At 25.4% G+C, this 27163-nt stretch overlaps 2 protein-coding genes across 5 annotated transcripts; one reads left to right on the forward strand and one right to left on the reverse strand.

Annotated features, from left to right (window-relative positions):
- Positions 1–54: 54 nt before the first annotated feature.
- LOC112598514 (DNA repair protein RAD50) lies at positions 55–10264 on the forward strand. 4 transcript variants are annotated; one of them, XM_025345014.1, is made up of 22 exons: positions 55–104; positions 1905–2132; positions 2208–2339; positions 2714–2829; positions 2890–3002; positions 3883–4225; positions 4545–4741; positions 4817–5061; positions 5127–5266; positions 5343–5468; positions 5534–5627; positions 5728–5937; positions 6572–6709; positions 6784–6935; positions 7001–7577; positions 7639–7845; positions 8928–9101; positions 9162–9486; positions 9577–9665; positions 9723–9856; positions 9931–10059; positions 10144–10264. In XM_025345014.1, the coding sequence occupies exons 2-22, from the start codon at positions 1908–1910 to the stop codon at positions 10187–10189; spliced, it is 3912 nt and encodes a 1303-aa protein (XP_025200799.1). In that variant the 5' UTR covers positions 55–104; positions 1905–1907; the 3' UTR covers positions 10190–10264. The 4 variants fall into 4 exon arrangements, with proteins under 4 accessions (XP_025200799.1, XP_025200798.1, XP_025200800.1 ...); XM_025345013.1 differs by having other exon boundaries at positions 76–232; XM_025345015.1 differs by having other exon boundaries at positions 86–174.
- An 8188-nt stretch (positions 10265–18452) lies between these two features.
- LOC112598579 (probable glutamate receptor) lies at positions 18453–26906 on the reverse strand. The gene is made up of 9 exons (XM_025345102.1): positions 26747–26906; positions 26499–26671; positions 23344–23676; positions 20253–20419; positions 19964–20134; positions 19591–19808; positions 19198–19409; positions 18791–19062; positions 18453–18711 (listed from the first exon to the last, which is right to left on the reverse strand). Exons 1-9 carry the CDS (start codon positions 26904–26906, stop codon positions 18453–18455), a joined length of 1965 nt encoding a protein of 654 aa, XP_025200887.1.
- Between the last annotated feature and the right edge of the window lie 257 nt (positions 26907–27163).

The raw sequence follows: 27163 nt of genomic DNA on the forward strand, positions 1-27163 counted from the left end.
AGCAACCGTGGTATAAGCACTGAATAACCTATATAACTATACCGGCACTATCTTCTTAAACATGATTTCAGACATCCAGACTTCTAAGTAACTGAAATTCGAAGGTAGAATCGTTTGACTGTTTGAGTAATTAGTAATTACTAATTAACTTTACTCTTTAGTCTTTACTACTTAGTGAGTGACTACAACTTAGTCTCTAGTGTTAAATCGTTTAGTCTTAAGTATCCATTGAGTAAGTAGTAGGTACTGATTAATGATTATGTTTGTGGTTCTGGTCTCCTATATTGTATCGAGATCTAATTCATCGTTGATGCTAGATTTGTAAGCTGTTTCTCTGGAAAACTAATGTAATGAGTATATTTTATATCTATAATGTGAGGTCTGTAACATTTGAAATTATGTCTATTGGATCATTTTATTTGTTATTGGTCTATAATTAGTCTGGTTCAATCAAAATTCTACCAACAACTTAATTCAAATCTCTAATACAATTTTTTTCATCAATATATTATTTCAGTAGTGTTGTATATGTTTTACATGAGAACTAGTAGTTTTTTTTTTGAGTTAAATAGTTTCATAAATTTACATTTTTATTAAATTTTCATACATGTTTTACATCATATAACAAACTTTTTTTTCTCTATAATCACTTAAATTTGAAGAGCTTATATTATCTATAATTTCATAAGCGTGTGTAGGTCTACTTATCAGTGGAGAAAATACTGCAGTATCTTGGGGCTTCGGGGGTTCCATGCCTCCTGAATTTTTTTCAACTATAGAATTGAAGTGAGACATCTTTGAAATTATTCCTCATACAAAATCATGGATGTGGTTATATTAAACCATAAAAGTTATATAATAATTTTTATGATTTCAAGTTAAAACATAAAAATATAACAGTTGGTGATGTGGCCTTTTTATAATTAGAAAATATAATAATTAACATTTTCTGACATTTAAATCGCTTTATCAAATATGTATTTAAATGTTTTAAAGTTATGGTGTGTAACACTATTACGCAGCTATTATTTTCATAAAATAAACTGGTAAACATTGTTGAAGTTGTTTTATCAGAATATATAAAATTATACATAATAGTAGGATATTATAGTATTTTGTTCACATAATGTTTAATTTTTTTTAAATAGTAAATATTTTGATGGTAAACCTCAGGGGTGGAAAACCTTGTAGGAGAATCCCTTGCCTCTCCTGTCTGCATACTTATGGATAATATTTTATTTTCAATCTTATATAGTTATAGAACTCCATAATGATTTAGATACTAAAACTGAATCATGATTACAGTGAAACTGAAGTAAATTATATTATTTCATAAAATTTAAAAAAAATGTATACTCACTTACCCACACTTCAATCTAAGTACCTTACCACTAAAATATTATGTTGAGCTACGTACATAATAGGCATGACAAAAAAAAAATTAAAATTAAAAAAAATATAATATTTAAATTATGACTTAAATTGATTATTTGTGTATAGGATTTAAACTTACAAAAAATAATAAAAACTGCTCTAGCAATTAACAATAAGTAAATTATTAATTGCCCTACACAATTGTCATAAAATTTTAAATTCTTTCAAATGTAAACTATATCTATCTACAGCCTCAGATCATGTTTTCATAGTCATTTTTTTTTAAAAATGATGACTTATCATTCATAAATAAACAATTTGTTACATTTTTATTATTTTAAATATTAGATTTTTATTAACTTTGATTATTAAATAAAATTAGAATATTATTTGTTCATATTTTAATTTCATACCTAGTAATAAAGAACACATTTACCTAGTTATATGTAATTTTGGAATCTTGCGTTATAAAAATATTGAAAAAGAATTATTTAATTTTTAACAAAAAATGAAAATGTTTTTATTTTTAGAAAATGTCTACATTAGAATCAATTGATATTCAAGGTATTAGAAGTTATCATCCAGATGAAAAACAAACTTTAAAATTCCAAAGACCCCTGACGTTGATTTTGGGGCAAAATGGTTGTGGAAAAACTACTATAATTGAGTGTCTGAAATATATCACATGTTCAGATCTACCCAAAAATACAAAACAAGGCGGTTTTGTTTGGGATCCTAAACTATCAGATCATCATACTGTAATTTGCATATATATATATATATATATATATACATATTTATTTAATAATTCTTTGTATTTGTCTGAATTCTAGGTTAAAGGAAAAGTAAAACTATCATTTCATGATACTAAAGATACCCGCGTGGTGGTTTCTAAGACTTTAGAATCTACTCAAAAGTTAACAACTGTCACTACAAAATCACTTGATCAAACAATTTCTAGAAAAGTTAGTATTTTCAAGAAAAAAAAATTGATTATTTTAGAGTAATAAATAAAAAATAATATCTTTTTTTTAGAAGGGAAGCATTTTTATAAAGCATTCTCATTAATTAAAAATTGAAAAATTTATAAAAATTATTCTTAAAGTGATTAAGAACACCATTGTTGACTTTTTCAATTTTAAAAGTACATTTATATACCTGAAAATACCATAAAATTGACTATACTAAACAAATAATGAGGGGGGAGGGGTTGTGGAAAATGGTTAACTGTGATCTACTTAAATAAATTAGCGATAGCTTTTAAATCAACAATGGGCATAAAGATGTATATATTCTCTATATATTTACCATTGATTATTTATGTTAAATACAAATTTAGGGCCAGAGTACTTCACACAAATGTGCAGATGTTGATGATGTCATGTGTACTTATTTAGGTGTTTCAAAATCTATTTTGAAAGATGTCGTTTTTTGTCATCAAGAGGATTCTAGTTGGTATGCTTTCATTGTTTGCAGTTAATGCATAAACAATTAAAAATCAAACACTTTTTACAGGCCTTTAGATGAAGACAAGAAGGTAAAAGAAAAATTTGATTCAATATTTGATGTTGGAAAATATGAAAAATGCATTAAACAAATTCAAACAGAAATAAAGGGTATTAATGGAGGTGAGATATAACTTTAATAAGTTCTGTTAAATTGAGATTCCAATGTAAGGCCAGATAAATAAGATTCATGTTTGACTTAATTTTTTTGTTAACTTAAAGGATGTTACATTTTTATTTAGGTTTTTTATCACCGTATTTTACATATGTGATATAACCACCTAACAAAGATCTGTTATAAAATAAAATTAGATAGTATGAATAGACTAATACACAATAAGTCTATTAAGTCTGTACACAATACATACATTAACACATTGACTGCCTTATAATTGCCGGTGGTTATTTTATGAAAATATGTAATGTAATTTTTATGACCGTCGACTATACCAAAATTACATATATTTATATATTTTTTTATAAGTTCTGTATTTAACGCTTGGTTTTTATTATGTATGTGTAAGCATGGCGTAGAGGAAAAAAATAAGTTTCGAATGGTATATTTTATCACTTTTATAAAATATTTTTTTCATATGTGAAACAAACTGTTAATTTTTCTTCTATTATTTCTAAAAATTTTAACGATAACATTTTTGGAATTCCAATAAAAATTATGTGTGGCCCATATGTTAGCGCAGTTATGTGACCACCGGCAATTATATGGCAGTCAACATGTTAAAAAATGTTATTTTCTGATAATTTTTTTTTTTTTTTTTTTGGTTCTGTTCTTTTGGTAAGATTGCTGTTGACCATTTTTATAAGTGTTTAATAGCTTCTACTAATGTAGTGTAGTAACTTATTATAAATAGTTTTTAGAAGTTGTACTTCTCTTTTGTATTTATATGGTTTGTCATTGAATGATCTATATGATTGTTAATTTATACTTTAAAACTATGCTGGTACTTTATTTTACTATTTAATTTTTTTAAATAATTATTTTTAGATATTAAGGCAACCAACATTAAAATACAAAATTTTTGGAAATTTCGAGAAGAAGCACGTAACAAAAGGGCTACACTTGAAAATAAAAAATGTAGCTTAGATGAACTACAGCTAAAAATGAAAAATATTGAAAAAGAATTAAAGCCTCTTGATGAGAGATATAAACAAATTTTGTATAAAGAAGAAAATTTTTCTTCTTTAAAAAATAAATTATTAACTTCAGAAGGAACTTTGAATTCTATTAGATTAGTTATAACTGATTTAAAATTGTTGATCAAGATAGAGTTTAAAGGAAATGACTCAGATCTAGATGAAGCATTAGAAAATTTTAATAAAAATTTGCTGTGAGTCACTTAATATAAATATTTATCAAATGAAATGTGATTAAATAATTTTAGATTTAATTCACATGTAACTTTAAAAAAAATTATTTTAAATTAAATATTAAAATAATAAAGCTATTTAAAGTTATAACTACAAATAAGATATATTAAGTAAATATTATATTAAATCTCTTATATTTTTCTATGCATTTGTAGTTTGTATTAATTGCAATACTTCAATATTTTCTAACCATTGTAATATGTATTCCTAAATATTATATTATTTACAAGTATTACGTTAAAGATATTACTTTTAATTATTTACGTTATTTTTGTATAGTCAAAAAGAAAAAGAAAAGTATAAACTTATTTATCAAAAAAATGATGCAATTACTAATGAAAATAATATACAAGAAAATATAAGCAAAGAACAAATAAATTTAGGAAGATATCAAAGTGAAGAAAAACAAAATCAAAATAATGTACAAAAACAAAATGTAAAAATAATTGAATTAGGCAATGCAATGAAGATTGATTGTGAGTATTATGTTATTTTGTAGTTTAAAATAAATAATAATAAATACATTTTTTTACTAAAATTAATACATGTAGTGCCAGACTTAACAGAACTTAATCGTACTGAAGTGATAAGTAATCTTTCAAACAGCTTAAATTCAATGAATGATAAATTAGAATCTACTCAAAAAGAACATAGAGAAATTGAAACTAAGTTGCAATTAAACATTGATTCAATGAGAGTAGAAAAAGCAAAACTAGATCAAGAAATAAAAATCAAAGAAAAACAAATCATGGAAAATACTTCTGAAATTAAAAAATTAAAAAAAGAGTTTGAACAAGTAATTTAAATTTGTTTTATAAATTTTAAATAATATTAATTTTATGATTAATGTATAATATTAAGGTAAAAAATTCAGCTGAAAAGTTGTCAGCTTTACAAGAATCAAAATATGATATTGAAACAAAACTAAATGTGCTCAAGGGATCTTTTAATATTGATGATGTGAAAACAGAAATAAATAAAAAAAAGGCAGAAAGATATGAGTAAAGATGTTCAATACTATTTAATATTTATATTAAAGTATTTATAATTTGTATTTGTTTTCTTTAATATTTATAGACAAAATATGAAATTTGAAGTTATTGAAAAAGAAATACAAAAATTGCAGTTATTAAGTACTGTACAAGCAGAACTTGACGCTGTTATATCGAATAAGACTGGAATAGAAAATAAACTAAAAATACTGTAAGTAGAAGTATTTAATGATTAAAAATTAATTAAAACATAAAATGTATTTTGTTATTGTTTAGTAAAAACAAAGTGAACAGTGTATTAAAAGATTTACTGGGATTTATACCACAGGAAAAACTCAAATTTGAGTTTACATCATTTTTAGATAAATTAGTAAGTGACAAGTGTTTTGTATTGCTATATTAATATTTCTTTAGTTATACTAAATCAATTTAAAACATTCACTAAATTATATAATTATTCTAAAATTTAGTCTGATACAATCAGATGCAATCGGAAAAGTATAACTGATAAACAAAAACAGTTAACTACATTAGAAGCAAATTATAACCACACTAAAGAAAAATTGCGTACAAAACAAAAAGATCTTTCCAATGATGAGAATGCTCTAAGCGATATGTGTCAAGATCAAGAATATGAAACAATATTAAAAGAAGTTAATGAAAAAGTGGAAGAATTGCAAGTAAGTAGTAATTTAGTTGTTTATTAATATATTGTTTGTAGCTATTTTAATAATCTGAATTCATTAATTTACAATTAGTTTTTACTGTGATAATTTTATTTTTAAAAATTTTTATAAAAAAAAAAAAAATTACTGAATTTATTTACTAATAATCTGGGAGAGGTATTGTTAATCTTTTTAACCTAACTTATTTTTAACTTAATTATATAATGTTATATTAGTCAACAAAATTAGTTAATCCCAATACCTTTCATACATGTGTAGTTTATACGTTATCTGCTTTAGATGGTTTTTGAAAAAAAAATTTTAACATTTATTATTTATTTGCTAGTATTAAGGTGGATGACTGTGGTGGTTCTTAAAGTTTCACGTGTATAGTGCACAATAAATGTATATTATATAATCAAGTAAAAAATAAACTAACTTTTCAGCATTAAAAAGATTACATTTAATAAGTCAGTCAAAAAGATGACTAATAATACCCCTCATTAAATATTTTAACATAATATTACTCCTAGGTTAGTTATAAAATGTTCATTATGATGTGTTTGTTTTGTTATAACTAGTTTTTAATTTAGTTTTTGGTTTAACAGTTAAATTTAAAAATATATGTATGTGTATATTATTCTTATAGGCTCAAAAAGGTTCTGTATCAACTTCTGGTCATCTTTTTAGACGATACATAAAAAATTTGGAAGCTCAGGATCCTAGTTGTCCATTGTGTCATCGATGTTTTGGATCTGTTGATGAAGTGACTGAACTGATTAATGATGTTAGTTTTAAAATTTAACTTAACTGAAAACTTAAGTCTAAAGTATACTTATTAATATTAACTTATTATTACAGTTAAATATGAGAGTACATAAAATTCCAAGTGAACTAGAAATAACAACTACACAATTAGAAATACATTTAGAAAAGCAATCAAAACTTCAACAATTAAAACCTACTTATACTCGAGTATCAGTTTTGAAACAAACAGAAATACCTAATCTGAAGTAAATCTATTCTATTTAATATTCTTTACATATTTATACATTTTTACAGTTAAATTTTTTTTTAGAAATGAACTTGAAAGTATAAGCAATAGCTTGAAAAAATGTCGTGATGAACTTACTAAATTATCAGATGAAAATGGAAAACTAGAAACTAATGAAATAAATGCAAAGAATATTCAGTCTGATATAGTAATGATTGATAGTTTTGATAATGATGTTAAACGATATTTAAAAGAAGAACAGCGTTTAACAACAAAAATAAATGAATCTGGTTCTATTAGAAATCTTCAAGAAACAATTTCTGAAAAGAATGCTTTAAAAAATATTATAAATGAAATTTGCAATGTTCTGGAAAAAAAACAGCATGCATTAAATGAATATACTGAAACCTTACATAAATTACAAACACAACAAAATAAAATAACTAGTGATGAATTAAATATAAAAAGTAAAATGCAAGATGAAAAGAGTGTGATAGATAAATTGAAAGATTTACAGAATCTTGAAGCAACATTAAGTTTAGAATTGGACAATGCCAGAGAAAAAATAGAACCAATACAAGAAAAGTTAAATATGTATATTAATACTTTTGAACAAACTAAAAAACAGCAAAGTAGACAAATCGAAAATAGTAGAAGAGAAGTAATTGCGTCTTATCATAAATTATAAAATTTTCTCATTATAATAATTTAAATATTTTCAGATAATCATGCTTGAAAAAAAAATTCAAGAAATAAATAACTTGCAGTCTTCAATTGATAATTATGAAAAAAAAGAATGGACTTTGCGCATTAAGGAAACAAATGAATTATTGGATAATCTCACTAAACAAAAAATGAATTTTGTTGAAGAACAGAAAAACTTACAAAAACAGATTGATTCCATTAATGAATATAATGCCAGTCAAGAGGTAATTTTTATTTTTTACTTTTAATATTATCATTAAATTTAATATAAATTAAAAGAATAGAATTATTTATTATATTATACAAGTCATTACCCATATTTTGGCCATGATTCAGTATGTATAACTAGGGCTTGAAAGTTGTGGGAGTTTTATGTGCTTTTAATTTGTAAAAGACTAAAATAGAAATCTGAGTTATACAAAGAAAGTTTAATAATTGAAAATATATTTTTTGTATATTTTGTTAATTTTAGGGGAGAGTGCATATTTTATTGATTTTTACATGCACATTATGCATAATTAATATTTTCTAAAAAAATGTTTTTTTCTGTATTACTCTTATATTTTGTATAACATTGTATACCAATTAATTAAGTAAAATTTATAAAACTTTTGAGGAAAGTTTGGTTTCCAGAATATTTTTTTATGCATTTATTAATTATTCATATTATTTTACCTAATTTTTGTTAAAATTTTATTGATATTTAGTGGAATATTAATATTAACTAAATATTTAATAAATAGGTAAATTTAAACAAATAGACTATTGAATGTTTGTAGATTAGTCAAAATTTAAATTTGATATGCTTATAAAAATATTTGTGAATACGAGTAATATGCATTTTTGATATTTTATTAAAATATTAAATTTTTTACATAATAATTATTTTTATTCCATAGCTAAAAGAGAATTAAAATATTTTAAACAATAATATTAACATTTTATGAAAATTTCGAATATATGGTTATTTATTTTTAAGTTATGCCAAAAAAAAAAAATAATAATAATTTTGTAAAAAACTAGTTTTGTATAAAAAATATTCCTGTTTTAATTTTTTTTTAGTTTAATTCAGTTATTTTGAAAAGTGCTAGGAATTTTACATTTGACCCTCCCTTAAGTATCAACTAAATTCAATTTGCTAATAGAAACTACCTTTAAAGTTGATAACTAAACCATTTTTACTAATTAAAATGCGATGATGAAAAGTAAAACAAAACATATTCTTGTAAATTTAATACATTTATAACTTCACTTAAAATCTAAAAAAAAATTTTTTACATTATTTTACCAAAAATTGTTCTTTTAGATTAAAAAAATAGACTTAGAAAATAACAAAAAATTAAGATTAAAATTAAAAGAAGAAATTGAATGTTTATCTAAAACAAACAAACTTCATGAAGATATTGGATCTATGGATGTGAGCAGATTGATTGATGAAAAAGATGCTAATAGAAAAAAAGTTGAAAGTTTATTAGTTGAGGTAATATTATTCTGTTTTCTATTGAATAATCTACAAATATCTAACTTTTTATATTTTTAGAAAAATAAATCTCTTGGTAGAAAACAAGAATTGGAAAATATTATTATGCAAATCACAGAAGAGTTGTCAGCTATTCATTACAAAAATGCTGAAGATATATATTTACATGAAAAAGTACAATTAGAAATATTATTTCGTGTTGAAAAAGATTTGATGAAGTATAATAAAGCTCTTGAATGGGCAATGAATCGGTTTCATAAAGAAAGAATGCAAAGTATTAATACTATTATTAAAAAATTGTGGAGGGATATTTATAATGGCAATGACATTGATTATATTAAAATAAAGACATCTTCTGATGATAAACCAATACAAACAGATACAAGTAATGATACATTTTAGTAATATGTAATATGTATACATTAATTATTCTTTTGAAAATTATTATAAACTGAGTATAATATTTATTGTTTAGTTAAGAAAAGAACCTTTAACTATAGAGTCGTGCAAATAAAAAACGATGTTGAATTGGATATGCGAGGAAGATGCAGTGCAGGCCAAAAAGTAAAAGTGAACATATTTTTAATTTTGTATGTGTGATTTTTATTTTTTATATTTTAGGTTTTGGCATGCCTAATTGTAAGAATGGCATTAGCAGAAACTTTCAGTAAAAATTGTGGTATACTTGCACTAGATGAGCCTACTACAAATTTAGATGAATCTAATATTCAAAGCTTAGCTGATACATTATCAGAGTATGTCAAATATATAAGTACAATATTATTTGGTTCATAATTTAAATATTAATTACTTAATTTTTTTTTTAAAGAATTATAACACGTCGCAGCGCTCAAAAATCATTCCAATTACTCATCATTACTCATGATGCTAATTTCTTACATAAATTGTCTGCCAGAGATATGGTTGATACATATTATGAGGTGAAAAGAAATAATGAGTAAGTTTATGTTAATTTCAAGTACATCAATTATATAGATATTTTTTGAGTTTTTAATTAAATTAAATTTGTTTTTTTTTTTAGAGGAATTTCAATTGTGTGTGAACAAGATATAAAACTGTTACCTTAAGCTTATAAAAAAATGTTATGTTTATTGTTATATATTTTTTTTTTTTTAATAATTAAACATGACTTTTTAGTTATTGTTTATTTATGAGTACTCAATATTTATGATATTGGAATTATCCATTAATTTTGTATAATAATATTTAATATATGTAGTTTTAATATTTTATGTACATTATAGTGAGCTTTGTTTTATTTTGCGTCATAATAATATGAGTGTTATCTTCTGTGACATCTGATTACATTTTTACATTTACAGTTGGGGAAAGCCCGTGCTATAATTTTTGAATTTCGAGAATTTCAATTACAAAAGATAATATTATAATATACCTATAGGTTTATTAGTTAATGCTCCAAAATAGTCTCTGACCGCCAGTATACATTTATATGTCGACAGTATTGTTGGTGTGCGATTGTGAAATCTATCAACAGTTTTGTACGTATTTATTTAGTTTATTTTTTTACGGTGACTTAGCCACTAAAAAGACTATCATTTTAATGATAAATGGCAAAATTATTTTCTATTTATTAAAAAACCTACTGATGATTTTAAGGTACAGCGTAGTACTTGTAATGGAGTATTGGTATGGATACGTAGGTATACGCCGTATATTCGTAAGCAGATTTTCGGCGTATACCCAACGTAAAATATTTTAGGTATACGTTCCTAAAATAACTAGAAAGCCAAATAAAACTTATTTTATAGTTCATAGGAAAAAATTTTTATGATGTTTTAAGGAATTATTTATCTTATTTATCAGTACCTATACGCTATATCTAATGTATTTTAAAATAAATTTATTAAATAACATTTTGAAAAATATATAATAATAATATGGAGTATGGACACAACCCATGGTTTTCAATCTGCATCATGCATTTTATAACGCCCAGCAAATGTATTTCTTGTGGTATTGTGTTTTTTTAATCACATAATAATAGGTAGTTTTACTCTAAAACCACTTTTTGATGCCATTTGTTTTCACGGACAAGTTTTTACCGCTAAAAATGACTAGTGTAGCGTCTTAAGTGTTTATCAGTCACAAGCCTATTGAATGGCTTATTTATTTTAATTTATACATTTACTTATAAATTATTGTTACTGTAATAATGGGTATAGGTTGAGATTTACTTATTTATAAATTTATTATTAAACTATAAATAGTAATAATACTCAAAAACAATTTAATTTAAAAATCGTTTATTGTTTTGAATTTTGAATATTGTGATGACACAATTTTAAAACAAAAATATGTAATATATGATAACAATAATGTTTGCCGAACTAGCGAATATTGATACTTAACGTAACCGGTCTTTAATTTTATAGTAATATATTAGAATTTAGAAGTTAATAGTTATAAATATGATATAAGGGATTGAATTAATTTTTTCTAGCGCAATGATTAGCGAGAAAAAAATATTCGAGCGGAGTGATAAAAAAAATTTAGGTTGAATATACATTATACATATTTTGATAGTGCGTATACCCATAAATATATTTACCAATACACCACTTAGTACTTGTCATAGAATATTTTCAGTAAGTCACAGAGAATGATCGGACTTATTTGATCACCTCAACGCAAAAACATAAGTTGACCATATCTTGTAAGTTTACAAGATCATCAGTTCAATCTGGTAAGATTTCCTACAATTTTTTTGGTTCGGTTCCCTACTGAAAATGATTTTTTGTTAGCTATTTTTGTGTATCGTATAAAGTTATCGTTCTATGTGTCTTGTATATCAAAATTGATTCATCAATGTTTAAATGACAAACAATTAACGTGTGTAAAATCTTATTAAATTAGTATTTTTAAAAATATTAATTCAATTAAGTTATCTTATCTTATTGATTAGTTTTAATATTTTTTATACCTAATATCCTAATTAACAATTAACTGGTAATGTCTATTGTATACTCTTACTTTATACCAGCGGTTCTCAACCTAAGGTACGCGACATGATCTCAAGGGGTACGTGAAAAAAATTGGCTAATGGCGGAAAATGTTGAATATGTTTATTTAAAATAATTCATTTCGAAAATATTCATGATACCCATGTTATTAAAAATGAAAATTTGTGTCACAAATTAAAACTTAACCGTCAACTTAAGTATTTATTAGATATAGAGTATAGAATGTAACATAGAATTTTTGTTATTTTTTATTTAAATATTTTAAAAGTAGTTATGTGAAAAAGCTTCAAAATTATAATGAGGGGTACAATCTAGCAAAATAATAAACTTAGGGGTACGGAACGAAAAAAAGGTTGAGAACCGTGCTGTTCTATATTGTATTTTATACAGTTCAAAAATTTAAGAATTATTATTTATGATTGGTTTGTATTTATATTCCTTCAAGTTCACATATTAATGTGTATTTTGGGAATTAGATGAAAATATTAGATTATCATACTCTAGTTTAAAAGTTTTAATTATTGGAGATTTTAGTTTAGTTTCAGGTTTGTGGTTAAAAAATAATAGTTTAATATTTAAACCTATTTATGAAGTTATTAAAAATAGTTTTATAAGCTTGCTGGATCTCATCCATTGAATGATATTTTTAATTTTTATCATAATATCCTAGTTTTAATTTTTTCTAATTGCCAAGTCAATAGTATACGCGTTGGTATTTCTTTAATCCCTCTATTTGATGCTTATTATCCTTCCTTAGAATTTATTAACTGAAACTCCAGAAACCATGGATAAGTATCTTATTTTTATTATATTTAATTTTAATATTTGTAATTTTGATGAATTAAGTAAATTTTTATCGCAATTCAATTTTACAACAAATTTTCATAATCAAAGCTTAGAAAGTACCGTTAATAAGTCTTATGAACTTATTTTCTACTCCTTTGAGATTTACGCACCAAAGATTAAAATTAATCCAAGTTATCAACATACATACAATTTTCTGATCTAATCCTCCCTTAAGAAATCGTATTAATTTGTAAAAGATAGCATATAAAAAATTTAAATTAACATATTCGTAAGATAATGATTATTTTTATTTTTTCGAACTTTGAAGAAAATGTTAAAATTTGTCACAAGTAGTTCAAGCAAATTACCTACATTATAACAATTAAAAATAACATTAACAACAACTTAAAATAATTTTGGAAGTTTATTCTTTCATTAAGATAGAATTAATTTAATATTCCTACATCTGTCTTTTTAAATAATGTTAGGTACTTCATTTCTCGAATTCTACAAAACTTTTCGCCAATTATTTCTCCTTGGTTTTAATGTTGATAATTTTGATATAAATTTAAACGATTTTGAAATTTTAAATAATATAAATCTTAATCTCAGTACTTGGCACATTTTGGAATATGAAATTTTACATTATTTATTTAATATATCGTTGTTTAGTGGAGTCTTTCCCGATTCTCGGAAAAAATCTTTTATTAGACCAATTTTGAAATTAGGCGATTAAAATAATGTACGTAATTACAAACCAATATCAACATTTTCATTTACCTATGTTTAAAATTTTTGAAGCTTTAATTACTAAGAAACTTATTAAATTATTATCTAATTACATAAGTTTATTTCAACATGGTTTTCGATGAAAACATTCTATTCTCCCTTATTTTTTAAGTTTTATGAATTTATGATACTAAACGTAGATTCTACAATAATTTGAAAATTGCCAGCAAATTGATGCTATATATACAGACTTTTAAGAAGCGTTCGATAAAGTAAATTATGATTTTCTTTCACACAAATTAAATTCGGTACTTTCCTGTTATACGAGATTACGGCTATTATCGCGATTACCACCTAAGACTACCTCCGTTATCGCGACGACCGCTGTTTATTTGTAAAATAAAAAATAAATAAATAATGATGGTCACATAGGTAACGAAATATATTATATATATGCTTAAAAAAAATTAAATAATATTAGTGTAATTGAGTTTTTATTGTTTTTAAAATTTTTGTGAATTTACTTCCTTGATTTTCTTTTAGGTTTTGTCTCCACATGAATTCCGCTAAGTATGATTTTAGATGATGACGCGCTGTGCCACGATGTTTTTTGTTCTGCCATTCTGCTGATCCCCAGAGACGTTCTACACCAGTGGTTCTTAACCTTTTTTAGTTCAGCGCCCCCTTTATCATAATAACTAATCGTTAACGCCCCCCCCCCTTCGTGCAAAATCAAATTTTCTTCTTATAAATATATATATATAATTATATTTATTTATTCATCAGTATAGTATAACATTATTAATTAAAGTTTAATTAATAAATGTAAAATGCGATTAGATAACATGCCGTATGCCGTTGCATAGCGTACGAAATTGTCGCAATTACAACTATTCTGATTTCACGTTCAATTATTGGTAATGTTGTTATATAATAATAATAAATTGTATTATTTTACATCTCCAAGTTTGGAAAAGCTCACCGCCCCCTCAACGCCCCCTTCAAAACTATCGCCCCTCAGAGAGACCGAAATGCCCCCAAGGGGGCGGTACCGCCCCCGTTAAAAACCACTGTTCTACATTTTGAGTATGTGCTTCACTTTGAGGAACTACAAAATTTAAGTATTTCTTATTATTCCATTTTTTAATCTAATTTTTTTTAAATATTTTATCAATATATTCATCGAAATCATTGAATTATTGAATTAATAAATATCAATAAAAAAAATTCATTATTTTATATTTATACAATGTATTTGCGACACTAAAACATAGCCTAAGGATATCGTTCAGCTAATTGTGGTAGTCGCGAAAATAGCCGTAGTCTCGTATAACAGGAAATTACTATTTGGGTAGTCTTAGATAAGAGGATTGTGATGTTGTCGAAAAACAAGGTAGTCTCGTATAACAGGAAATTACCTTAAATTCATTTGGTTTTAGACGTTTTAGTGGAACATTTCTATTTCAGTTATCATCTTATCTCTCTAACCGTTTTCAGATTGTTAAAGTATCTTTTTTTACTTCACATGAGTTTTCTGTATCTTCCTGTGTCCCTCTAGGTTCTTATTTAATTCCTTTATTGTTTTAAATTTTTGTAATGATATGCTCACATATCATTGTTTATTACATATACATAAAATTCAATTAAATAAATTGGCTACACACGAATTGCGTCCCGAAATAAAAAAATTGATAAGTGGGTATACGAATTGCGTCCGTCTTAATCTAAACGACTACACGATTTGCGTCCGGCCTTATTGTATCAATTTTACCCGAAGATGAAAAAGTACAGCAATTCTCCGATTATATATTAAATACATACATTAAGCCTGATTGTGACTTTCCGCCTTCTGTGTGGGCAATGTATTCATGTTCTATAATTCGAACTACGAATAGTTGTGAAGCCTTCCACTCCAAGTTTAATAGTATGTTTTACTCAGCACACCCAAATATATTCCAATTTATAGATGTTTTAAAAAATGTACAAAAAGAAACTTATATTAAACAACGAAGTATTCATGTAATTAAAAACAGACGTATGATGGTATGTGAAAAAGAAGATTATTTAAGACAAAACATGGCAAAATATGAAAGTGGACAATTAACCCGCCTTGATTATATTAAGAAGGTATCATTCAAGTTTTTACCAGTTTTTTAATTTTATATTTATAATTTTTTTTTATTATTGTTTATTTAAATTATTATATATTACATTCTTATAATTTAAACCTACACATTTTCATTTTACTTACTTCTAATTGCATACCAACGATAAAAATCGATATTTTTAACCTACCGGTAGTCATAATTTGCTATCGACAGTCCTAAGTCTGTATGAAATGGGAAGGAAAATAATGTTTTTAAGTTGGGACGCAATTCGTGCAATCGTTAAATATGGTCGGGACGCAATTCGTGTAGTCGTTAAATATGGTCGGGACGCAATTCGTGTAGTCGTTAAATATCTTTGGGACGCAATTCATGTGAAAAAGGGATTTTGGGACGCAATTCATGTGCAGTGAATAAATTAACGGTCAAGTTGTCGCACGCAGATTAAACCCTACAAACATCCTTTTGCCACTGACGAAAGAAAACAACTTATATGATCACAAAGGAATTGACACACGAGTTGTGACAATATCTCGAAAAGCGTGTGAACCAATTTTGTTAGCCAGCGGAGGCGGGCCATGGTACAATGAAGCTCTCTGTCGTATAGAAGAAAGACTATTTCTTCGAAAAAACGCTGAGTCCTTTTTTTATGATGGCATGGCCTGCGACTCTGGCTGGCTCGACCAGGTCTTCTCCCGGCAGTGCACGAGCACCAGCCAAGCCACGAGTGCATGAGCACCGGCCAAACTATCGAGTGCATGAGCACCGACAAAAATTACGAGTGCGGGCGCACCAGACAAGCGAGCAGGAGTTTTTTCCCAAAACCACCATACGACATACACACAAGACTGCGAGCGACAACTGGACTTCTTTCTTTTTCTAATTCAAATCAGTGTTGTTTTTCTTATTTAAACATAAGTTTTCCTTAAATCGTATCGTAACTTGTGTCACCTTATACCTTTCTCCGAGGAACGTATTATAAGTATTCACTGCGGCGAATCAGGTAAGGTGCATGTCTAAAATACTAATTGTTAGTACAGGTTATGTTACTATCTAATTTGTGTAATGGTGTATTTGATCACATTCTTGAATCACGATCTCGAGAACCCTCCGAAGAACGGGAGGAAGGTAATAACACGAGAACAAGCATACCCAATATTTATTAATACCGGACTTACATACAAGGCTTGTGTCCCTTGTGTCAGTCCGGCCACATCATACTTATAACTTACATCGCATCATTTTAATATTTTTATATTTATACGTTAGCTTCCCCTTTATTGTGTTATTACATTTTCATTAAAGATCTACCTCAATTATTTAAAAATCCCATAAAAATCTTGCTTTACGCTGACGATGTTAAACTTAGTTGTCCAATTAATACTATTGAAGACTGAACTTTTACAGAATAACTTAGATTTACTTTTTGCCTGGTGTAACACTATAATAACTTACCCCTAAACATTACTAAATATCAGGGTTTTCCCTGACTCGCTCTAAAAATCCAATTAAGTTTAAATATAAAATCTACAATAATGAACTAAACAGAGTTTATGTTATAAAAGATCTAGGTATTTATTTTGAACATGATTTGTTAATTAAAATTATTTAGTAGACAACATTAAATAAATCCTACAAGATGCTTTGTTTCATTGATAGAAATAGGTACTCAACAATTTAAAAATGTATATTACTTGAAGCATTTGTATTTTTCTCTTGTACATTCTTACTTAGAATTTGGTTCATTAATTTCTTGAAGTTGTGCATTACAAATTTTTAATTATAGTTGTATTAATTAATAATATCCCCATATTTAAAGAATCTTTTGGAACAGTGCAGTATTCAATTTTTCTAGACTCACTGTCCTTTAGAAGACAATTAGCAGATGTATTATTTATAAATAAAAATCTTGATTGTCCTTATTTATTGGAAAAATTAGGTATTCGCGTACCGTCATATTTCTTTAAAAGTAAAGAATTATTTATTATTCCACAATATGTAAAAATTCTGGTGCCGATTCGTTTTTCCCTCGCACGTTAAATATAGAAAATAATAGCTTCTCTGCATTAGACTTTTTTTTCATTCACTCATGGTAGTTTTATGCTATGCTATTTTTAAGAAATTGTGACGTTTAAGTACACATTTTATGTAAACCTCAAGTATCTACCTATGTATTTTTGTCTATTTATTTTGTGTAATAATTATTTATTTATTTTTGTTTTGTGTTTTTTTTTTTTAATGTTCATTTACTATTATAAAAGGTATTATAAGGGACCTAGGTTCTTTTAACTGTTTCATAAATAAAAAATAAAATATTTTCATCAGAAACTTTTAAATAGAGCGAGTTCATTTTGAAACCGGCATAAAAGTACTAATCGCATACTAAAATATACATAGTAAAATTAATTGTATATGTTATATAATTAAATACAAAAGACAAATTCTAAAAAATATAAGAAATTAAGAAATAACAATAACTTATAGATGAGGTACCTACTACCTACATAGGTAAATAGTTAAATGTTGTTACATTTGATATTAAATAGATATATTGTAGTAAATGCATAATTTCTAATGATTAGAATCATCATAATAAATAATAATGTATCTTATGTAAATTTATTTCTTTTAACTGGGAATTTGCCCGTGTAATTAAAAAAAAAAAATAAAATACTAATGAGGCTCGCATAATTACGTAAAATTAATACTTAAAGTGATCCTTAAATTTTCTACAAAGAAGTGTGACGTCTCTGCGTAATTCTATCAGTATTTGTTTTATAGTGATGTAAAATTATTTCCAATATTAAAATAGTGAGAGAACTAATAAATCCAATGACCAGAAAAGCTATGAGTGATACTACGTCTTTGATTTCTACGCTAACTAAAGATTCTTCAGTTGTAGTTTTCCCAGCGGTGCATTTAGGTTTTTTAGCATGCCATATACTGAGTTCTCTTTGCATTAGACCAGTTTCCCATAGAATAGAATTTCTGAAAAATAACGTATAAAAATTGATAATTTTTTTTTACATTTCCCGTTGAAATATTCTTCACAATAATGTAATATTACGCATAGTTGATTAATTTTCTGTACGGAGATTTTTTCTGAACCAAGTAGCCTGTGGTTTCCGGCCTGTGGAGTGGCAATTCCGATAAATCGCATTTTTCCTTCTCGGTGAAAATATCGTTTATTAGCCAATAACTAGTCGCCGGATCGGTTAAAAATGCGTAGTGACCTTTTTTAATTTTTTGTACTCCATCTTTAGCCAATAGATACTCTGATTTCGGTTTAATTTTTTTGTCGATAATTTTTTTAAAAAACGGATTGATTTCCCCGTATACCTTTACGCATACGCGTTCAAACATAATAATATTATACACTGTACAGGTACTATACACAACATAATTACACAATACTAATAAATGTACATTTTAATACGATAGAGTGTACCTACAATTTAAAATGATTTAGCGTACTTCAATCAATTTAGTAATAATGTTGAAATCTTCAACGCCGACGTCTAATCCGCTTTCTTCAAGTTTTTGAACCGAATCGATATTAATTACGGTGGGGCGCAATAATCCGGAGACAATACTCGATGAATAAAACTGATATATAACCAAACTGAACACGAACATTAAAAGTACAATCAGCCTATTGCTGAGTTTTGTAGGTTCCATGACTGTGCCTGAAAACAAGATGTATACGTATTAAACAACCTGCCGCAAAAATACATTTCGACGATAAAAAAAATATGTAATATAACTTAAACGTATGCGCAATGGATAATAATACATGAACATCATTATCCATAGACAATAGAACAGGATAATACGATAAATTGTAATACTATGTACATTATAGTATACCTTGTTGACACAACGTGCCGATTTTTAGTAGGACGATATCGCTTAACTCTCTCAACGAGAACGTTTGATTCGATTCATAATGCATGATTGTATAATTAACAAATCCAGACAATATGATTACACATATTATTGATAGCCAAACAGTTGTTTCGAACGGACGCAAAAATATGTTCGTTGACGCCATGGACGTTCGTGGATGACGGAAAATGAAACAAGGTCTGAGAAACAATTTGTATTTAATAAAGAAAAACGTATAATAGGCATTCCAATTAACAATATTTTTTGATTCAGTTTTTAAAACGCAAAATAAACATCGAATGTTTTTATGTTATAATATGTTAAACTAATTTATCTGTTGAGTAACTTTACGTACGAGTGTTTCCAAGAGGAAATAGCCGAGTAATCGACGACATCATATCTTTCAGACCTCAACGCATTTATACTTAAAGAAAAATCAGCTTCTCCGGATATTAACATTCCGACTATTCCGTCCCATTTGTTATTAACTTTGTAACCCCATGAATTTGTCGTTTCAATTTTTAATCTAGTATAACATACACATAACATTTTATATAGGAAAAACAGTTTTTTAGATATTAAATGCAATACTATAGGTCGGAGTACTTTTAGTATATATTATGATATCTATAATAATACTTAACGACATGTTTAATAAAATTCTCGTCAACGGATACATTATGGCATAGCTAAATTTTTGCACGGAGTTCAAGCGATCCAAATTAAACGTCATTAAATATTTGATCAGTTCCTCACTAGATGGTTTAATGTCCGTGCCATTTTTCTTAGCCAAGGCACCGTATGGGTTGCTCTAAAATATTAACATAACTTTATTATTTTACAATTTTTACTCATACTCTACACAAAAATACTATGCGTATGATTAACAAGGGCGAGATCGTTTTCGACCAAAAATGTACCCTTCCCTTTTCAGCCGGTTCACTTTTCGACTAAATTTAAAAAAACACCAATTCCTTATTTAACCAAAATCGTACTCTTCCCTTTTTGACCAAAACAAAATTTTATGTAATTTATGTAAAAAATTAAATAATAAAATTGGTACCTATATAAGTTTTTTTTAAATTAGGGAAATTGTATAATTATATTATTTTTAAAATAATTAAAAGTATAAGTTGCATAAAATGTGGAAAATTATTTAAAATATAAGAATATCTATTTATTAACATCATTTTTATGTTGATATGTTACAAACCTACTTATGTGATTTAAATTTTATTTTTTTTATATAATATTATACATATTACATGCTGTAACATATTAACATAAAAGTAACGTTAATATATAGATATTCTTATATTTTAAATAATTGTCTACATTTTATTTTACAACATTTTATGCATTGTATACTTTTAATTATTTTCAAAACTATATTATTATATAATTGCCCTAATTTTATAAAAATTATGTACTAATTATTTTATTTTTTTACATGTATTATATACAATTTTGTTTTGGTTGAAAAGGGAATCGGTGTTTTTTTAAATTTGGCTGAAAAGTGAATCGGCGAAAAGAGAAGGGTACGTTTTTGTTTGAAAACGGTCATGCTATTAATAAATGTAGTCCCTAATTGCAAAGATTCATATAAACAAAATACAAGTTTTTAATCAAAAATTTCGAGAATAATATCAAATGTCATTGTATCCACCATACTGTTTATTTATATTGCAGTTCTCTACAAATATTTCGGGATATCTTTTATAACTGAGTATTTCAAATATTTAACAAAGAATTTTTTCGACCGCTGACATTCTGCTATTAGCGCACGATTTTACACACCAAGTGACCCACCCTCAATACACCGACTCAAGCGTGCACGTCCCCGCGTGATTTAAATTAATTTAATTATATATTTTTCTTCTTTTTTTTTTTTAATCTTTCTAATTTTAAAACTTATAGATTCACATTATTTTATTCACTTTAATAGTACAGTATATAGTTATTAACCTGTTAGATTACTTAAGTATTGTAATAATATTATACATAACTTTTTATCTTTCATTTGGGTCTTTAAAAAATACACTATAAATTAATAGAAGTAATTCACATGATATTATTGTCGAGAGAATTAAATAATAATAATAAAAAATGTCTTTAACATTTTGTTTCTTTTTGATCCATTATACAGACTGTTTAAATTAAATCAAATATTGTACCTTAACATTTACATTTTATTTAAATTTTGGTAATAAGATATGACATTTAATGTATCAAAACTGTAAGTATACATTAATATAAATAATATTTACTTATTATTAAAACTGTCCAAAATTCACGTAAGTTATTGAACTTGAACAAAAAAGTGAAGATAAATTATGATACATTAAATACATGGAGGATCCGAGTCCCTTATTTCTCGATATTGATTTTTATTCAAGCTCTCTAGACGTATAACGTAACGTAACGTGAAAAGTGTAAATGAGATGGTACCTTTTTTTCAGAAAGTTGCTACCTTTTCTTGCGAATTCTAGTCACTATAGTCTACACATTAATTCAGATTATTAAAACACTTTGGAACTTTGTACTTAAGTAACATAATCGCTTTTTTTACATTTAGTAATAGCATTATATTGATTTCAGTTATTACATTTCTATGAAGGGGTGATCAGCAAGAATAGACTTGCGAGCCGCCCAATATATTAATAAATATGGAAGAGCCAAAATGAAAAAAAAGTTCTTATTAATGTATGTACATGATTATCGTAAAGAAGATGATTAGATATAAATATTGTAATAAAATGTATAAAATGCCAAACAATATATGATATTAATTAATAATTAAAAATAAAAATAAATACATATTTTAATATTGTATCAAAAACACTATTTTTTTTTTTTGTATATTTTTTTTATAAATTGAAATTTAATAAAATATTATACTTCTTAAAACACATAAATTCATAAATTCATATTGAAAATGATTTTTTTCTAAAAATGTTCATATCTTACGATAATATACTAGCCATATTATGAGTCTGTGATAAGAGCCGTAGATTGACCACCCCTGATGTGGTATATACTTTATACAATTGATTATACTATTATGTTATTCTGTAATCATTTAGTTTGTAATCCAATTATTGTATAGATACTCTAGTCTGGTACTTTGAACCAACGCGAGAAGTTTGAAACGTTCATATCTTAACTATATTATAGTACAGTTGTATTCAGAGTTATTAGTGAGTTTTGAAAATCATTATATTATTAGAAAGTGTAACTATTATCCTGAGAATTTAAAAATGTACCATTCTCAAAAATATTATTTGCATTGAAAGAAAATCAATTTTTTACATCATAAAATTAAATATATGAATATGGTAATATCAATATAAACATATACAGTGATAAAAGTTATGCTGGAGTTATTACATCTACGTTAGGTAACTATGGATGTAATATCGTTTAACATATTTTAAGACCCTTTTAATCACGTTAAAATTAGTTCATATAATATGACGATTGACGAGTTATTTCACAGACTATATTTTAATTTTATTTATTATTTTAATTGTTTTAATAATTTGAAATATTTTATTAGTTTACTATATTCTGTTTAAAATATCTGTATTTTAAGTAAAACATTTAAATGTATTTTCTCCTGAAAAAGACGTATATGTATTCCTATTCCATGTGTAAGTGCCAAGTATATTGTATAAGTTAAAACTTCATTAAATAAATAATGGCCAATTATTTTTGGAAATTTAAAGCCATACTTACTACAGTAACAACATTTAATGTTACATTTTCTAAATTTGATCTTTTATCAAATTTCCATAATCGGTTTCCCCACATACCAAAAGTTTTATTTACAACATCAATCATTAGTTTTCCTCTTGGTTCAAAAGCAGTACGATAAATGTCAAAAATACGCCAATTAATAATAGTGCCATCCATCACATTAGGATATGCTAATAAAATTTCACTGTTGATAGTGAGGTTAATATTTTTCGATGTTAAAAAACTTTGAATGTTAATAATGTTATCATTTGATATTTTGCTCATCACCATGAGCCACTGATAACTTGAGTTCCATAACCAACTTTCTGAAAACTTAACATCAACAATTTAATTATTTATAATATATAATGGGTAACATTTAGTCTAGAGTTTACAGATTTCTTTTTGTTTTTAAGATGTTCAGCCTAAATTAGTCATTTGTCAAACGTTAAACCCAAGAATTTGACTGCAGAGGTTGTTAGAATTATGTTATTACTTATTATTAAATGAGACTGGAGGACACTCACTTGGTCTTAATTAAAAGGTAATATGGGAGAATTATTTATTTTTATTTTCGATCTTTAGAATAGATCTGGATCATATTTAGATGATTTTGTAACATATCAGACATTGAATGGGGATTGTTATTTGTGATCAAAATTGTTGTGTCGTCGGTATCTAGATTTCGGGATGTCATGTGCGAGGACGGAGTAAAGAAAAGGCGCAATGTCATTTCCTTGAGGGATGTCGGCAATAATAGAGAAGTTTTCCATATAGCTATTGTTCATTCAAACTGAAAAAGTTTGATTGTCAAGATAAGACTTTAAAATAAGATAATAAAGAGCAGGGAGAATTTTTTTAAATTTGTAGAGGAAACTGTCGTGCAATACTCTATCAAAAGTCTGAATTACATATAATTAAAATATTTAAACTTATAATATTTGATTTATACTAATAATTGATAAATATATTTATTATTGATTAACAATAACTAAGTTTAATTTAAATAAAAAATATATCTAATTAAAAAACTCGGAAATAAAAAATAAATCTATTTAATTAAAAATAAAAAAGAAAAAGTTACACAAAAACTTAAATTTTGATTATTATTAAAATATAAAATTATTATGATAGATCATCGTATTGCGCATAAATAGCCTAAATCGTTAAAATTCAATTTTTTTGTGGAATTTAATTTAACATTTTTTTTTCAATACTGAATAGTTTGTGGAAAATCTTGTATACAATTTTCATAAGGTATAAATATTAAGACTTTTAAGAATTTTCAATTACAAAATAATTTGTAAATTTTTGCGATTTTGACCTATTTTGTCAAAATTCTAACATTAAACGCTTATAAAATAATATTGTTACTGAGTATTTTTTTTAATTTAATTTATAAATTCCTTATGAAAAACTTTTTTATTTAATTAACAGAGTTTTAAAAAAATGTATTATTGACATACATAGAAAAAAACTAACACAAACTCGAAAATATAACTTATTTATGTGTATTAATTATTATGTTCAAAATGCTTCAAAATATTTTTGAGAATTATCATTTATAGGACTTTTTTTTTTTAAGGGAATTTTAAAATTTTAAGCGGTAATGTCACCTAAATGACATTAATTTATACCGTGTAGTATTTCTTAAAAAATGTAATGTATGTACAACACATTTTTATGGTAGAAAACAATAGATATAAATAAATTTGTTTAAACAAGTACCAATATTTGTTTAAATAATTTAGATTCTTTTATTACTTGAAACAATTATTTTAGTTTTTATGAAAAGGATTGAAAAACACCATAAGTTTATACAAAATCATTTGTGTAAATGAAATGTGCGATATTGTGTTTAATATTGTAAATATTTTTGCTGTGCGATAAATGAACAGTCAAAAACTGTAAAAACGTCCTGTGAAAGATGTCAAGAAACATACTTTACACTTTTAGAAAAATACTGTGGTTTTGTGTTACATGGTAAAGTAAATGGTTTTTAATCGAATATTTCCTATAACACTTATTTTTATACTTTTTTTAGATATAAATGACTACAAATTTTATTCTTGTTACAAATTTTACATAGGCAGGCTTAGGTTATGAACGATGCTTTTTAAATAACTTATATTATCATGAGTATTGAAAGACAAAAAGTGATATTATATAAGTATTTTCAGTAATTCATTTTTTTTTTTTTTTGATAACATGTTTTTGTCCGATAATGAAATTTTCCTGTTTTATATAATATCTATTCTAAATAATGCTGATTTTTCAACATATCAATTAATCTCCATAATGTTGGATCATAATATGCGATGCACCATAAAATAGTAAATATTGGATTATAAATTATATTAAATTCAAATATAAATTTAATAAAATATTGTAGAGACAGTTATCATACACTACTGTAATTAACTGATAACTGGTAGTATGAATTCGTTTAGTGGGGCCCATTATCTTCTTAAAGAATAAATAATAAAAAATATAAATACAAGAAATATGTTAAGTTGTTATTTATAGTTTTTCCCATTCGTTTAATATATTTTCTTCCGCTTTTCATTTTTGTTAAATATTTTTTCGATATTTTTAATTTGCTATTTTTTTTCTTTTACTATCTATTTTTTGTTGTTTTGGCTGGATACCAAAAAAAGTTCAACAAATACCTACGTTGTTATAAAAAGAAAAGTTACTTAAGCTTAATAGTTTTTGAAATATATATATACGAAAGAGTGTGTTATATATGTTATACGTATCATGGTGTTAAACTTTTTTTATTGAAAGTTATTTTATCTTAAGTTATCTAGTTTACGGAAATATCACATTTTAATTTTCAGTAAATATTTTGAAGTAGCTATAAATAATATATTTTATGTACCTAAACAAAATAATATCGGTTAAAACAAAAAGAATTGAATTTACTGCCAAAATTAATTCTTATACCAATGTTTTAAAAATTATTTTACCTTACAATCATGTGATATGCCATTAATAATTTATTGTTATTATTATTTTATGATTAAGATAAAAAAAAATACATTTATTTTTGAATCATGTTTTTAATTTTGGATGAATATTATATTTTTGATTTGAAAAACAATTATTTCATTATATACAATATTGCTAAACCAATAAATGTATATTAATTATACCTTGAATAATAGGTCATCATTACATGACCAATCGACGATTATTCCTAGCAAAGGAGAGTACACTGTTATTGTGAACAAATCATCCCGACTGAAATTTCCATAAAAATCTGCTTTATTGCGATATGTAACCATAATTTTTTTTTCATTGAATTTTTTCATATGTTTTATTTGATCTATTGTATGATAGAAATTAAACTACGAAAATTACAATAATACATCATTATAACCAAATTAATCTTATTTATTACCTGACGGTGACCAACATGTGTACAAAAGAGCAGTGTCTAGATTTTTGACCGTTAAAAATTGTTCCATTAATTTATATTGAGCAACAATATTATTGTTAGATTGACTTGCAGATATTATATGTGTGGTTAAAAACGACAATAATACATTAATGTAATCCATGGTTTTAACACTGTTTTCATAATAACTGTTCTTAAAAGTTCTGGAGAAGAAACTTATTTTTTTTATATATATTCGTCATATACATTAAAAATTATCAATAAAATAGTATACGTATAATTTGGTATTATTATACAATTAATTTTGACAGGACTGTTATGAGAATTACATCAAAGAGATTTTTAATGACTATTTCTTTGTATTTTGTTTCATATATTTTATGAAAAATTCCAATGAAATATTCAAACGTGTAATGTCAA

The sequence above is a fragment of the Melanaphis sacchari genome, unplaced genomic scaffold (genome assembly GCF_002803265.2).
Source record: "Melanaphis sacchari strain LSU unplaced genomic scaffold, SCAv2.0 Contig48_pilon_pilon, whole genome shotgun sequence".
Taxonomy (NCBI): Eukaryota; Metazoa; Arthropoda; class Insecta; order Hemiptera; family Aphididae; genus Melanaphis; species Melanaphis sacchari.